This window comes from Pterocles gutturalis, unplaced genomic scaffold (genome assembly GCF_000699245.1).
Source record: "Pterocles gutturalis isolate BGI_N339 unplaced genomic scaffold, ASM69924v1 scaffold28369, whole genome shotgun sequence".
In the NCBI taxonomy this organism is placed as follows: Eukaryota; Metazoa; Chordata; class Aves; order Pterocliformes; family Pteroclidae; genus Pterocles; species Pterocles gutturalis.
This window is the reverse complement of record NW_010131515.1, coordinates 242-14585: the sequence shown is the minus strand read 5'-3', so window position 1 is coordinate 14585 and position 14344 is coordinate 242. Positions and strand designations below refer to the sequence as shown.

General features: G+C 44.6%; 1 protein-coding gene across 1 annotated transcript in view; it reads left to right on the top strand.

The window, feature by feature from the left end:
- DSTYK (dual serine/threonine and tyrosine protein kinase) overlaps positions 1-11514 on the top strand; it is a 15840-nt gene extending 4326 nt beyond the window's left edge. The window contains exons 3-13 of the mRNA XM_010080653.1: positions 2559-3222; positions 5002-5276; positions 5615-5698; positions 6849-7025; positions 7302-7431; positions 7686-7842; positions 8568-8700; positions 8886-8999; positions 9485-9599; positions 10061-10195; positions 11219-11514. Of these exons, the coding sequence (XP_010078955.1) occupies positions 2559-3222; positions 5002-5276; positions 5615-5698; positions 6849-7025; positions 7302-7431; positions 7686-7842; positions 8568-8700; positions 8886-8999; positions 9485-9599; positions 10061-10195; positions 11219-11406 (2172 nt within the window). The 3' untranslated portion in view covers positions 11407-11514. The remainder of the gene's footprint in view (positions 1-2558; positions 3223-5001; positions 5277-5614; positions 5699-6848; positions 7026-7301; positions 7432-7685; positions 7843-8567; positions 8701-8885; positions 9000-9484; positions 9600-10060; positions 10196-11218) is intronic.
- Positions 11515-14344: the final 2830 nt, after the last annotated feature.

Below are 14344 nucleotides of genomic sequence, written 5' to 3'. Positions count from 1 at the left end.
GGTTGTGCCTGGAAGCCAAAATGGACTTCTCCGAAATACTGGGTTTTCTCTGGATGGTGCAGCTGAATGGGAGGAGGGTAACAGGGCTGAAAGCTTTCTTTTCTGTGCCTTCATCTTCCTTTGTGTTTCATGTGACTTTGAGTCTCCGGCTGAAAAGTTTTAGCCAGGGCTTGTAGGGAATTTGAAAGAAAAACTTTCAGCTGCTCTGACAAAGCCGGAAAATGAATGAAGAAACAGAAGATGGTTATATGAGCTCTGACAGAAGCACCGAATTAGTTTGGGTTTATTGTTGCCTTTCTTCAGGTAGTGATTCAGGTCATACAAATTAGTAGCTGTTACAGGCAGCAAAGAATGTGTTAAAGACCTCCTGGGTGGTTATTTTAATGTACGTCCTGCTCAAAACTTGGAAGGAGTAGAATCTAGGGGTATATACATACCTCAGATCAATCGGGAGGCAATGAAACAAGCTCATGTATTTAATAAATGCAATAACTGTCAGACTTGAGTGATTCAGAGGCTATTCCTGGAAGGCAGAGTATTCAAATTGGTTTAGGAGAAGACTCAGCTGGGCCTTTAATCATAATCTGCTTGGTAGGAGTTTAGGTAAAAATCTGCCTAAATTGGGTTAGCTTCTCAGCACCTCCATTAACTAAACAAACAGGGATTAAACTGCCCGCAGCCTGGCGATGTAGGACAGGGTCCTCCTGGGATGGAGCAGATAAACTCTTTGTAACTGGTTTGGAAATGAGGAATTAGCTGTTGAGTTAGTCAAATGGCACACTTCAGTGGTCCCTGAATGCGTTTAGTGAGACTCCACTTGTGTTGTTGTAGGTCAAGACCTACTTGATTGTTCATTTTCTTTTTTTTTCCTGGGGTATGGGATGCAGTGCTCATCCTGGCACCCTAAACCTGAATCCGTAGGTGTACACCCGGTGTGTCTGCGTGGTGTTCTCTTTAAGCTGTCTTTTTGGTATTGCTGCTGACAGTACCTGTGCATCATATTTTGAGTGGAAGCGCTATAACTCTGATATTTGCGTGCTTGATATTCTGATTGCTAAGTGGGAAGCTTTGGTGTTTTAAAAAGGGCTTTTTAGGTACAGAAAACATGAATGAAGTTACTTGACAGCAGTTCCATGCTTGCAGCTCTGTCAGAAGCGTTTGAGTGTGTTTATAGCGTTGTGACCTTGTAAGAAGCAGCTTAAAAATTTCAGGAATCCAGTGTGAGTCACAGGTGTTCCCCATATAGGAAGATTTAATCCCTAGTAGTATGAAGCTGAATAGACAGCGTTTAAACTTCACTAGGGCACAAAAAAAAGGCAAGAAATGTTGCTAATGCTCTTTGGAAAAGCCTGAGAGGCTTCTCTGGAAACAAGGACCAGTTGCTCAGGCTGTATTCGGGTGTCTGTGTTGGTTTTCTCCCTGTCTCCTAGAGACAGCACTGGCTTCCTCCTTTGTTTACAGTCACTGGCTGAGTCATCGTCCTGGTGAGCATTGCAGCGCTGCACATCCCCTTCTGCTCGACCTCCTGGGCATCTCGCAGGTTTGAGCTCAGTGCCTGGGAGTCCCGTGGCAGAAATGATTGCCTGGTAGCTGCAGGAGCAGTTGGGAGATGCAGAAGTCTGGCATTTTTCTGGTGGAGAAAAATGATTGAAGAGTTCTTAATTATCACCCTCTGTTGTAAGTCAGGAAGATGGCACTCAAATGCTGTCTTCAGGTCAAAGCCTTTGACGTTTTCTTTCCTTATTTCAATAGAGCAATATAGGCAATCATAACATTGTTCTCACAAATCCAAAGGTGAATCTCGGCTCCCTCCTTGGAAGGAAGGAAGCAGGTTTCAGAACTGGCTCTTTTCAGTGGGGTCAGTAAGAAGTGGTGTCACAGGAGCGTATGAGCAAAGCAGTGAAACTCTGAGCAGTAAGAACATAAGTAAATAAAATACATCTCTTACCTTCTGGTTGGATTTGAAGAAAGTCATAACTAAGCTTGTCACGACCATCTGTTCCTCCTCATTTGTCCTTTGGCTGTGAACCCTTTGGATCTGTTATTGTGCTGCCTTTGTCTTGGCAGTAGTGGCTAGTGCAGTACTTTGTACCGTTGGAAGCTGCACTGAAACCTGACAGCATGAACATCTCCTCGAAGAGCTGCAGGTCTGGTAAACATCAGTGGGAGGTAGAGAGCGTATTTACTGGGAGAGGTGGTTGAAAATGGGGCAGCTGTAAGCTGAAGAATAACAGCTATTCTGCCATAGCACTTACCCAGGAAACTTGAGTTTTGTTCTGAACTAGGCTAAAACTCAAAGGCACTTAGTAGGAGAGAAAAGTTTTGGAGTCAGTGGGCGCTAATCCATTCCTGGTCATTCCTGGGAGGGCTGTCACCAGCCTCACAAGCACGCTGTATCCTAGAGCATGATGCGGTGTGTGAGACCCCACAACTGTTATGAAGGGTTGGAAAGTTTCTGGGTTTGCACTTTGTGAATGAATTACGATGCGTTTTTGCACATCTCAGTTTTTAAAAGGATCTGTACAAACCTATTTTTTTTTTACTTCCTCACTTGCTAGGAAGTGGATGTTGTGGTAGCACCATGTCATGGATTCCAGTCTGCTGAAGCCACCTTGGGAGAGTACGTGAACCAAGTCTTGCCTATTGTCATTTTTGCCATCAGCGAGGCTGAACTTTCTTCATCAGACGAGAACGAACTGCGTGAAATCAAAGAAAAATTCTCTTTGCCTATTTTCTTCTTCAAAGTGCCAGAGTCAGGGGGTGAGCTGATATCTCCCAAAAAAACTGATCATGAGAAGTCCTCCCTTTACTGCCAGCTGATGGACTTGGGGTACCTGAGTACCAACCACTGCAGCTGCGGGGCGCCCAGCCCCGATGCCGATGCCCAGAGCATGCTGGTGGAGCAGTCCGAGAAGCTCCGTCTCCTAAGCACTTTTTCCAGGCAGGTGCTTCAGAAGCATCTCGTGGAAGCAGCGACCAGTTTAAACGAGGTGCACTGCCGCTGCCTGAACATCTTCATCAACCAGGCGTTCGACATGCAGCGAGACCTGCAAATCACCCCCAAGAGGCTGGAGTATACCCGCAAGAAGGAGAACGAGCTCTATGAGTCTCTGATGAACATTGCCAACCGCAAACAGGAGGAGATGAAGGACATGATCGTCGAGACTCTTGGCAATATGAAAGAGGAGCTCTTGGAGGACGCTGCTAATATGGAATTCAAAGGTAATTACTGGCAGGAGTAATATGGGAACAAAGAGTTTAGGGGCTTTGAGGGAGAGTGGGGGAGTAATATTCGCCATCTGCTGAGGGATGGTTGAATGGCAGTCTAGACAAGTGACTTTGAAAGAAAATTCAGAGCTAATACACAGAGGATTTTTCTGTAGTGTCTCGTGGGTAAACAGCACTGTCCTTAAACGAGAGGCCTGAACATGTTGTCTCGGTTTCTTATAAATCAGAGGTTTTTCCCCCAGAGCTTTCTGCAGTTCTGGGTTAGGGTATTTTGCTTCTCTGCTTTAGTTCCCTATTCTGCTGAAGAAGAAAATAACACTCTCAACTTTGCCTCAGTGGATGTATTGGAACTTGGGAATAAATCTGTCCTAAGAAAAAATGCTATTTGAATTTTAGAGGTGAAGGCTTGATTTGTACTTTCTGCTTGATTTCTTTGTCTGAGAGAGGTTTACATAAGACTTTTGGGTATAGAACCTCCTAAAATAAGTCCTTCTGGGTAGGTAAGGTTTTCCTTTTAGAAAAAAATCAACACAACAGATTGTGCTCCTGAGGCCTATGCCTGGCATTAGTGTGTGTGGCTTTGGGAAATGTGAGAATTCTCACTACGCCTTCTGCTACCAGAACGTCCAGGAACACACAAGCTGGAAGCATACGGAATGATGTGTAAACCACAAAGGGTGAGAGGCTATCCAAATTTTGTCTGCAGGAATCCATGGTCTGTCGTAAACATAAAAGCGACGACTTGTAGGTTGATACTCCACAGCTCTTTTTTCCTCTGCTTGCTGAGGATCCTAAAAGGAGGAAGATGTTATTTTGAGGAGCTAATGCCATCTGCCGATCGCTGGATTTGTTTTTTAAGTAGGCTAGGCTGTCGGCCAAAATCCAGAGACAAGGTCTTCAGCTCCTGATAGCAATGTCATACTGCTCCGAGTGGTAACAGTGCATGAGCAGTGGTTCCTTGGCGTTTGTTTAAAAATACCAAGCAGTAATCAACCTTTTCAAGGTACCAGGAAAAAAAATGTTGTGTAACTGGTGTGGCTGTTATATCACTTGCTTCACAGCATTCAGCATGCAGCAGTGCTTACGGATTACAGCGGGGCCTGGAGGGATTTCCTGGTCTGTGCTGCTTTAGATAGGAAGACAGCTTTGTGCTTCTGCCCTTTAACGTTCGAGGCGGTAGTTGACTTGACATCACTGTACGACTGTAAACCTGTAGTAGCTACAGAATGCTTGTCTAGCATCTATCCGGTGTTAGAGCTGAATATCCTGTGAATTCAAACACCAGTGAATGAAAGCGAACACCAGAATATTTTCCACCTTGGTCAGATGTGATTTTTAGCTTCTCTGAAACCGGAGTACCAGGTGTGCACTCCTGGAGCTACTCTGATGCTTTAGTACATTCTGTCGCAGAATCCCAAATTACTCAAGGTCTGTAGGATCGGTTTTGGGACTTCTGTAAAACTGGTGTTGTAGCATTAGACATGCAGACTGGCAAAAATGTAATCCTTAGGAACAGTCAGTATGTATGTTCTGTTGCTCGTGGGTTTCTTTGTATGACTTAAGAACACCCTTGGGTTCAGGTTCTATCATCTGGGTCTAAAGTAATGAACCGCTAAAGGAGGAAAACAGCGAAAGAGCGTTTGGAGCAGAAGCTGGCTGGACCGGGGCTGTGCTGTAGCTCCTTTGCAAAACACTCCAAGCAGCTCTCAATGGCTGTTGTAGCAACAGTGATATGTTGAGTACAAAAGATGCCTCTTTCTTTTTTTTATGCAGATATCATCATTCCTGAGAATGGGGAACCTGTTAGTTCCAAGGACATAAAATGTTGTATTAAGCAAATTCAGGAACTGATTATTTCTCGATTAAACCAAGCAGTTGCCAACAAGTTAATTAGTTCAGTGGACTATCTGCGAGAGAGTTTTGTAGGGACTCTGGAGAGATGTCTGAAGAGCCTGGAGGAGTCTTGGGAGGTTTCAGTACATCCTACAAGGAGTTTGGAGAAGTCAAAGGATGTTTCTGTACACATCACAAGCAATTATCTCAAGCAGGTATGGTGGCTTAAATGGCTGTCTAGAATATTCTTAATAATTGTCTTTATCCTGATCCAGCAAGGGTTGTAGGAGTCTGAGATGGTCAGTGAAATTAGAGGAACAAAGCTCAGGAGGATGTGTGGGTCTGGTGTCACTGAGAGATGTGTTAAAACTGGGGAACAGTCACTTAAAGCCTAGAAAGACCTATGAGCTTAATACAGTAAATGAATTGAACCAAGTGAGTCATAGAGTGTTACATATAGTGTCCATTTTTTCATTTTTAGAGGGTCTATCAAATTTTATGGTGGCTGTAGGTTGCAAAGTTCCCATACTTCCATCTCTCCCCTGCTTTCTAGATACTAAACGCAGCCTATCATGTTGAAGTCACTTTCCACTCTGGCTCAACAGTGACCAGGATGCTGTGGGAACAGATCAAACAGGTATGTGGGCATCTTTATTATTTATTTCTAGTATGTGTCACTGTCTAGTGAAATGTTTTTTGGAGCAAAGAATAATGTGAATACTCACAGCAGCTCTCCAGATTTTGACTCTGGGCACATGCATTGGAAAGCTGTTGCTTCCCCACTCAGCACTGAGGCTGTGTCTATAGTTTGTCCCCGAGGATGCTAATATTTAATTTAAAGCAAATACTTCAGTGTTTTCTTCCTGGTCTGAAACAGCAAAGGAGTGATGATCAGCATTTTGAAACTCTTGCTGTTTATATTTTGGGTAACTGGTTGTTTATTTGGGTTTGGAGGTTTCTTGTGGATTTTTTTTGTCTGTTTTGCAATGTATCTTGACTCGGGTCAATTCACTCTCCTCTCTCCAGAGCAGACCAGATTTCCTCAGGTCTTTCTTTTAAATTTCTGTCTGTTAAAGCATTCATCTTTCTGAAGTTCTTGCTTTTGATGACCTTTACTGCCTTCTCCCTCTGAAGATTCCTCGTATGGATTGGGTCAGAGGAATAGGAGTTGTTCCCAAATAGGCGCAGTGCAGACTGAGTGGTAACACACCTTCAGATTCCTCCTCCAGCCTGGGAGAAGGATCCGGCCTGGCTGCGCAGCAGCTGGGTTTATGTGGCTTCTAATAAAGGGTGGGGCAGGGCATCCTAATCACCCAGCAATTAAAGGGAAGTGGTAATACCCACACCTAGGATTTCCATGCCTTGACAGTGTGTCTGTCCAGCAAAAAGCTGCTTCACTGTAGCTTTCACCAGTTTAGGAACATCTCCCCGAGTCTCAGGGTTCCTGCTTCTGCTGCCTGTTCTTTCAGCCTGCAAGCTGCACCGCAGCCGGGTGGTTTGCCAGGTGGTGGCTGTCCAGCTATGTATGTTCTTGGTCAGGTGTGAAAGGATGGTTGGCATGTAGGAATGAACTGAGATTTGATTTTTCTGAATATCTGCTCTTATTTAGCGTGTCTGTATAACAATGTTGTGATCCATACCTCTAAATTGTTGGTAAGGTAATTATTTAGCCCAATTCTCTGTGCAGATGACTGCGTTCTTACAAGGTATCTAAGCAGTCTGATTAAATTCACTGACCCTTTGCTTTTTTTGTGCTAGTGCCTTAATTCTCCTTCCTGTTTTACTAGATAATCCAGCGGATTACATGGGTCAGCCCACCTGCCATCACCAGCGACTGGAAGAGGAAAGTTGCTCAGGATGCAATCGAGAGCCTCAGTGCGTCCAAGTTAGCCAAGAGCATTTGCAGCCAGTTCCGGACCAGGCTAAACAGTTCCCATGAGGCTTTTGCAGCTTCTCTGCGACAGGTGAGCGTGTGGAGCTGTTAAGATGGTCTTGTTTTGTCCTTTGCCACTGATGGAAAGAGGATTTTTAATTGCAGAGATAGCTAAAAGAGCAGCTTGTGCAGTTAGTGCTGCCGTTCTGTGGCAGAGCTGATGTAATTGCCCTAATGCAAGGTCCTATTTTTAAACCAGGTGTGCTTTAAGTAGGATCTCCACTCAGTTGTGCAAGAACCGTCAACCTCATTACACCAGGGCTTCAAACCAGGCAGGACTAGAGTGTGTATGTGATATCTCTTGTAGTTAGAAGATGGCCATTCTGGCAGGCTGGAGAAAACAGAAGACCTGTGGCTGAAGGTGCGGAAGGATCATGCTCCTCGGCTAGCACGACTCTCGCTGGAGAGCAGGTCCCTCCAGGATGTGCTGCTACATGGTGAGCACTGTGCTGGATGTTCTCTGTGTTATCTTCTGCTCCCGCCTTCTGAGGCAGTCAGGGGGTGTAAAGGAGTAGGAGGGGTGTTTTGCTTTTCACTCAACTACTCCAGTGAGCCTCCATCTGACACATATGTAGTACCTTTAATTATGCAGTTGTTGGCCCATGAAAATCTCTGGGCTGCCAGCCTGATAGCATACAAGAAGAAATAAACATGTTTTAATGTCTGACGGAGTGGATCTTGTGCCTTACAGGCAAACCAAAGCTGGGGCGTGAGCTGGGCCGAGGACAGTACGGCGTGGTCTATCTGTGTGACAGCTGGGGAGGGCATTTCCCATGTGCACTGAAATCTGTTGTTCCTCCAGATGAGAAGCACTGGAATGACCTTGCACTTGAGTTTCACTATATGAGGTGTGTATAGTAAGTGCTTTTCTCATTCCACGTGGATCTCCTTAACTTCACTGCTGCGAACAAATGCTGTTTGCATTTGCATAGGCAGAACCTTGCTCGCTGTAGTTCTACTCTGCAGTCAGTGATTTGAGCTCCTGAAATGCTCAGCTGCCACTTCTAGCAACAGCAAGACAGCTTGCCAGTACCACTGCAGAAACATAACAGGCACAGAATGGTGGGCAGATGCGCCCCTTCCTGTCTTAATCTGATTCTGTGGTGTCTCTGCTGTTCAAACGCTTGCTATTTTGCAGAGTAAATTAGAATTAATAGAGTATGGTAGCAAACAGTTCTTCTCCCCTGGTTGCTGGTGTTGAATCATCCCTCCTTTCCCAATCTGTCATTGTCCTGTCTGAACTCACAAAAGAAAATGATGGGTCTGCACTGCAGGAAACAGCTCGTTTTCTGTCAACAGCTGCAGGCAGGTGCTGCGGTACAGGCAGCTGGAATAAGACAGTATTTCCGTGGTACTGTGACCTTTACTAGGCTTTCCTGAGTTTAATTGCATCAGATGGCTGTATATGGTTATGGTCCTCAGCACTGTGGGGTGCTGCGAAGTTTTACTGTACGGCACATGGTCTAGGTGTATCTTACTGCTGTGCGTCTTACTCCTTTACAAGGTGAGGCTTGGCCTAGGGTGGAGGGGAGGATATAAAAGTGACCAGCTTTCTGTGCTGAACTTTCTCTAGGTCTCTGCAGACACACGAGCGGCTCGTCCATCTCCATGGTTCTGTGATCGATTATGGCTATGGAGGAGGCTCCAGCATTGCCGTCTTACTGATAATGGAGCGGCTGCACAGAGACCTCTATACAGGACTAAAGGTAACAACAATCTGTGTGTATGTGTTTCTGCATTTTTTTATCTACACATTAAAAAAAATCCACATGTAAATAATGATTTATCTTTAAAACAAAGCTAGAATTGCTTCGTTTTCAGTGTTTTCGTGAGTAAGCAAAAGTAACTTCCACTTGTAGGAATTAAATCTGTGTTTTGTTTTTTTCTTCAGGCTGGGCTAGAATTAGAAACACGATTACAGATTGCCTTGGATGTAGTTGAAGGAATCCGTTATCTTCACAGTCAGGGACTTGTGCACCGGGATATCAAACTTAAAAATGTCTTGGTAAGGACAACTTTTCTATCTGACTAATCCTGAAATCTTATGAGGCCCTTTTAGTGGGAGGGAGAAGTATGCTGTAAGTGCAGTAATAGCTTTCTTCACGTAGGATCTTTTAACTTGCGGTATTCTTAGCCACGACGAGCCTTGCAGTGAGGTTTCCCGAGCTCATTTTCAGGCAGAAAGCCTAGGGCAAAGGGAGCAGTAGAGTAACTTGTGAAGGTAGAGAGCTTGAGCTACAACAAGTGGGACTTCCAGTTCCCAGTTCTGTTAAACCCAAACCACACCCTCTAGGGGGAAGACAAGTGAAGGCATGTCTTGTTTCTGAGTTTAACTGGGTAGATGTCCAAGAGCAGCCAGGCAATCAGAGCAGCTTACTTCAGAACAAGTGCCCTTCAAATATAAACAGAGTTTAAAACCTTAATGTTAAAACGCAATACTAAACCTGACAAGTATGGTTATCAGCTGCCTGTGTATGAATTCCTCTACAGCTTGACAAAAAGAATCGAGCTAAAATCACTGACTTGGGGTTCTGCAAACCAGAAGCCATGATGTCTGGCAGTATTGTAGGCACACCCATTCATATGGCTCCTGAGCTCTTCACAGGTATGCTCCTTGATTGAATCCACTGCTGCCTCGCTCTGCCTTGAATTTTGAAGGCCACTACTTTGAATTAATACCTCAACTTGCTTATGAGGGGAAAAATAATCAAATCAGAAAACTAGCTGCTTACAATGCATAGTGTGTATTTTTTTTCCTGTGTTTTAAGTCTTCCTTAAATCTTTCTTTACTTGAAAGAGAACTGTGGGATTCATAAACTTGAACCTCAGCTGGGGAACTGCTGGTACAGGTTAAATGTATAAATCCTCTGAGAACAGAAGGTCTTACCCTTTATCCCTCCACCTTTGGCAGTGACTCCTGCTATGTTACTAGGCTTTGTACAAGTCTTGCCTTCTGGCAATGAAGTTGTGGTTTTAATCTGAGAAAGTGGAACACTGAAATGAGTTCTCAGACTGCTTGGTGATGAAGATTGTTTGCCCTGCTGATCAAATGTATTTTTGTCACAGGAAAGTATGATAACTCTGTGGATGTCTATGCGTTTGGCATTCTGTTTTGGTACATTTGTTCGGGACATGTGAAGTTACCAGAGGCTTTTGAGAGATGTGCAAGCAAGGATCACCTTTGGAACAATGTCAGAAGAGGTATAATAGCTTATTTGAACTCTGTTGGTTGATACTTTATGCTTGAGTAAAATTTGAGAGGAGATGAGGAAATCTATTTTTATCCTCTTGTAAGTGAAAGGTAGAAATACAAGTTGTATTGCGTCATTGACAGGCTGAAGAGTAACATTCATCTAGTTACGTTAAACATATTCTACTGAAAATCTAACTAAAATTAGCAGGGATAAAAAAGGATTTCAGTAACCACCTCTTTGCCATAGTGTCATAGGAGCTGTGCTATTATACAACTTAAACCGTGTGAAGTAGTGCAACACTTATGATGTAAACCAGACCCCAGAACCAGCCAGGCATGATCCCATAAAGAATGTTTAATCCCTTGCAATTTCTGGAGGCTGTGGAGGTCTGTGCGTTCAAGTCCTTTAATATGCAGCATGCTGAGGAAGCTGGATGTTGAGTAGAACACACTGGTAGTTTTTCCCCAAAATATAAACTTACTCTTATGCCTGTGTAGGTTTAGCGTAGGCACTATACTGAGAGCTAGCTTAATCCCTCATGCTGCATCATGGTGCTGAAATGCTTTACTACATCGTGTCCTTAGTTCCTGTCTGTATAATCTCTCCTGTTCTCATGTGAAAAAGATTAACTCAGATGAATGAGCCTTGTACTTGGACAGAAGGCTGCTCTCGCTGCTTGTTCTCGTGTTGAACTTGTTGCCCAAGGCACCGTTATGAGTGGGTGTGGGGGGGAACTTGTTTTCTTCTAGAGGAGGGTGCTCATTTTGCTCCCAAATAGTTGTAAAGAGGAAGCTCCGGTGAAATGAATTTTGTTAGCCACCTCTGGGAGTGTACGTGATCTCAGCGACTTCAGCAACGCTCCCAGAGATGTCTCAGAGCACTGCTGGGATGTATGTTTGTATCAAGAACATTAGAGTGCAGACAGTCTGCTCTGGTCACTTCAGCCTGCACCAAAGTAATGAGCGTCAGACGAAGCTTCTCTCCGATTTGAGGCGTACTGATGATAACCAGGTCCCTCTCCATTTTCCAGGAGTTCGCCCGGAGCGTCTGCCGGTGTTTGATGAGGAGTGCTGGCAGCTGATGGAAGCCTGCTGGGACGGAGACTCCTCCCAGCGCCCTCTCTTGGGGATTGTCCAACCGATGCTGCAGGGGATCATGGACAGGCTCTGCAAGTCAAGCTCTGAGCACCCAAATAAAGGCTTGGATGACTCTACTTGAAAAGGAGGCACAGAAGAATTTTTAATTGTGGGAGAATTCTGAACCCCTAACTCTGCAGATGGCTTCTTCAGATGTAGCTCTTTGTGGCTAACATGAGTGGGACAGGTAATAGCAACCAGAAGATTGCTCAGAGAGGTGAGACCTCGGGGGTGTTCCATCTTGAATAGCGGACAGAGAAATCTTCCCCCGGTACGCCCCATTGATGCTAGTTACCCCGCTGCAGCTTTTATTATGGAGTTGTGCAAATAAGATAGAAAATCCACGCCCTTGAACTGAAAGGGATTTTTGCCAATCCCACCCAAATACCAGTCCAGGAAAAGCATCGTGTTCCATGTAGCGTCTGTGTTGCTAGGAGTTGATCATGACAGTCTTTACTCAGTAAAGTAACAACTCTTCCCATAATGGATGGTCCTAGGAGGCCTTTGGTCCACACGTAATGATCCCAGTCCCTGATCGATTGGCACCAATTGCGGTGCAGTCAGAGAGGAAAGAGAAAGCAGAGGCTCTAGGCTAGAAAGTGTTTCGGAGCTACGAGCATCTGTGTTAGCTTCTTGCAACACTCCCAATGTTTACATTGACAGGAGCAAAGCTTCCATGTTTTACCGAAGGGGGTTTATCTACTGTTCCACGGCAGTGCAGATACCCCAAGTTATAAGCTATTTATCTCTTATCTACCCTTCACCTCTTTTTCCCTGTAAACAAGCTCTTTTTTCTGGTAATTTAGCTTCATAATAGTTATTTGAATGTCTGAAGAAACCTGACCTTTCTTTTAGTCTTCTGGTAAAGTGGAAGACTGCTCAGAGATATTGTAATATCGAAACAAAGTCATTACAACTAATGACTGTCCATGGGGAAAATGCCAATTCATTTTAATTAAATTTGGGGTTTTGAATTAGTTGTAAAGGCAATGACAGTTTTAAATTGTGCTAACTATGACAGACATATTTTTTTTAAAAAAATAAGGTTTCTTCAGCTTTTTTAAAGTCACATGCTTGGTGAGAGCATACTCAAGGGGATAAAAGGTCGTTCATTCTTCTTCAGTAGCTGTGTGTTGTGGCTGCGTCCATTCATCTCATCCTTTCACTCTGGGATCTCTCATTTGGCTGTATTGAGAAGAATAAAAAATGGGGGGGGAGGCGAATCCTTGCAGAGAAGGTATGGGCTCGGGCGGTCCTGCTGCCCTTCCCAAGGGGGCTGCTTTTGAAAATAATGCCCTTGCCCCTTGCCTTTTGTGTTTCTGGGGCAAGGTTGGTTGATCTTAATGTAACATGGGTTGGAGGCTGAAGTAGAAAATGCACCTTGTTTACTACGTGAGGAAATACTGAGTTGGCAAGTTCTCCCTGGGTTGACTGTTCTCCCAGCTGCAGGGGATGAGCACGCAATGGCTTTGTTTCCCAGGAAAGCTCACATGCTGCATCCACAGTAGTGTAGGCATGTGGAATTACTGCACCTTGTTGCTGAAATTTATTTCGTACACAGCAAAATGACAACCGATAGTCTGCCTGTCAAACAGCTCGAACAAAGGAAAGGGATCCATAACCCTGCAGTATTAGTGTAGTTGAAATCTTCCTTTCTTTGTGCAATAAACAGAATTAATGCTTTTTTTATATATATATATAAAAACTTTTTTACTTCCCTGCACGTGTGGGCATTTTTCTGGTCTGTGATGGCATTAACAGGATGGTTCTACATGATACAGCCTTGCCAGCTGCTCCAGCTGAAAGTGCAGCAACCAAGAACCACACGCGCAGAAGGACAAATACCTTTCCAAAGTAGAATCGTGAGGCGTTTCACTGCCATGGTGCACACTCACGCCACCAATGACACTAACAGTATTAACTCTGTTCTGCTGTGCGTGGTGGTTATAACCTTATTTAAAACGAGGAGAGTCAAGCTCAGTCTCTTGCAATGAATAGAGGTACTTGTGTAAATAATAAATGTATGAATAAAATTTCAATCTCTGTATATACAATTCCAGAAATGTCTTGTATAGCTTTTGCTATGTAGCCATCTCCAGACAGTTACCTGATGCCTTTTTATTGTTGTTTGTAGCTACCTTGATGTCTTGTTTCTCTTTGCTTTGTCTTTTTGCATGTGCACCGTTACCCATCAGCAGGTTTTCCCAAATTCAGTACAGCTGCTTCTCTGCAATGTTTTTTTTTTTTCTGTTGGGTATAAAGTCTGCCTGACTGAAAATGCTTTGAGATATTTCGCGCACCTTCTTTTAAACCTTTAAAACACTAGTTTTAAAGATAACACTCAATCTTAAAAGTGTTAAAAGATTCCCCCCCCCTTCCCCTTAGAGCAAGGAAAACAAGGTGAATAATTCCTTTATTAAGATTCCCTGGACTGCACACTGGAAGCGGTACCGAACTCAAACACCTCTGAGCCTGGTGCAGGGAGACTGAGCTGAGCCTGCACCCCTCTCCCAGCTGAGGCTACCTTTATCACCTCACGCTGCTGAAGATGTTTGTTACAGAATGCTTTATGTTCTAAAAGGGTACTTAACCTGTGCACTGTGCCCCGGGTAACCAGGCTGGGACTGGCTGGGGCTGTTCCAGTGATGGGATCCGTGCTGCTTAAACCAAGGTCCAGTCCCCGTGACTTCTCTGACCAGGGAGGTGTAATCCTCCCCTCTCCCTAAAGCAGAGATCAAGCCTAAAATGAAAAAAGGTTGAGAGAGCGACTCTTCCACCAGAGCCACCTGGGTCAGTGCAAGGTCCACATACAGCCTGAGCTGTGCTCAGACCTTGCCCTACATTTCTGACTGGCCTGGTTTGAAGCCTTTCCTTCACACTACAGGTGGTGGGATGAGCTGGGAGAAAAGGTGCTTGCTCTGTGCGGGCTGGAGGGCGATGCTGCTGCGGCCGGGTCTGGCTGCCAGGGCAGGATCCTCGCTGTGTGTCCTGCAGCAGCGGGGATGTGGCTGAATCCAGAG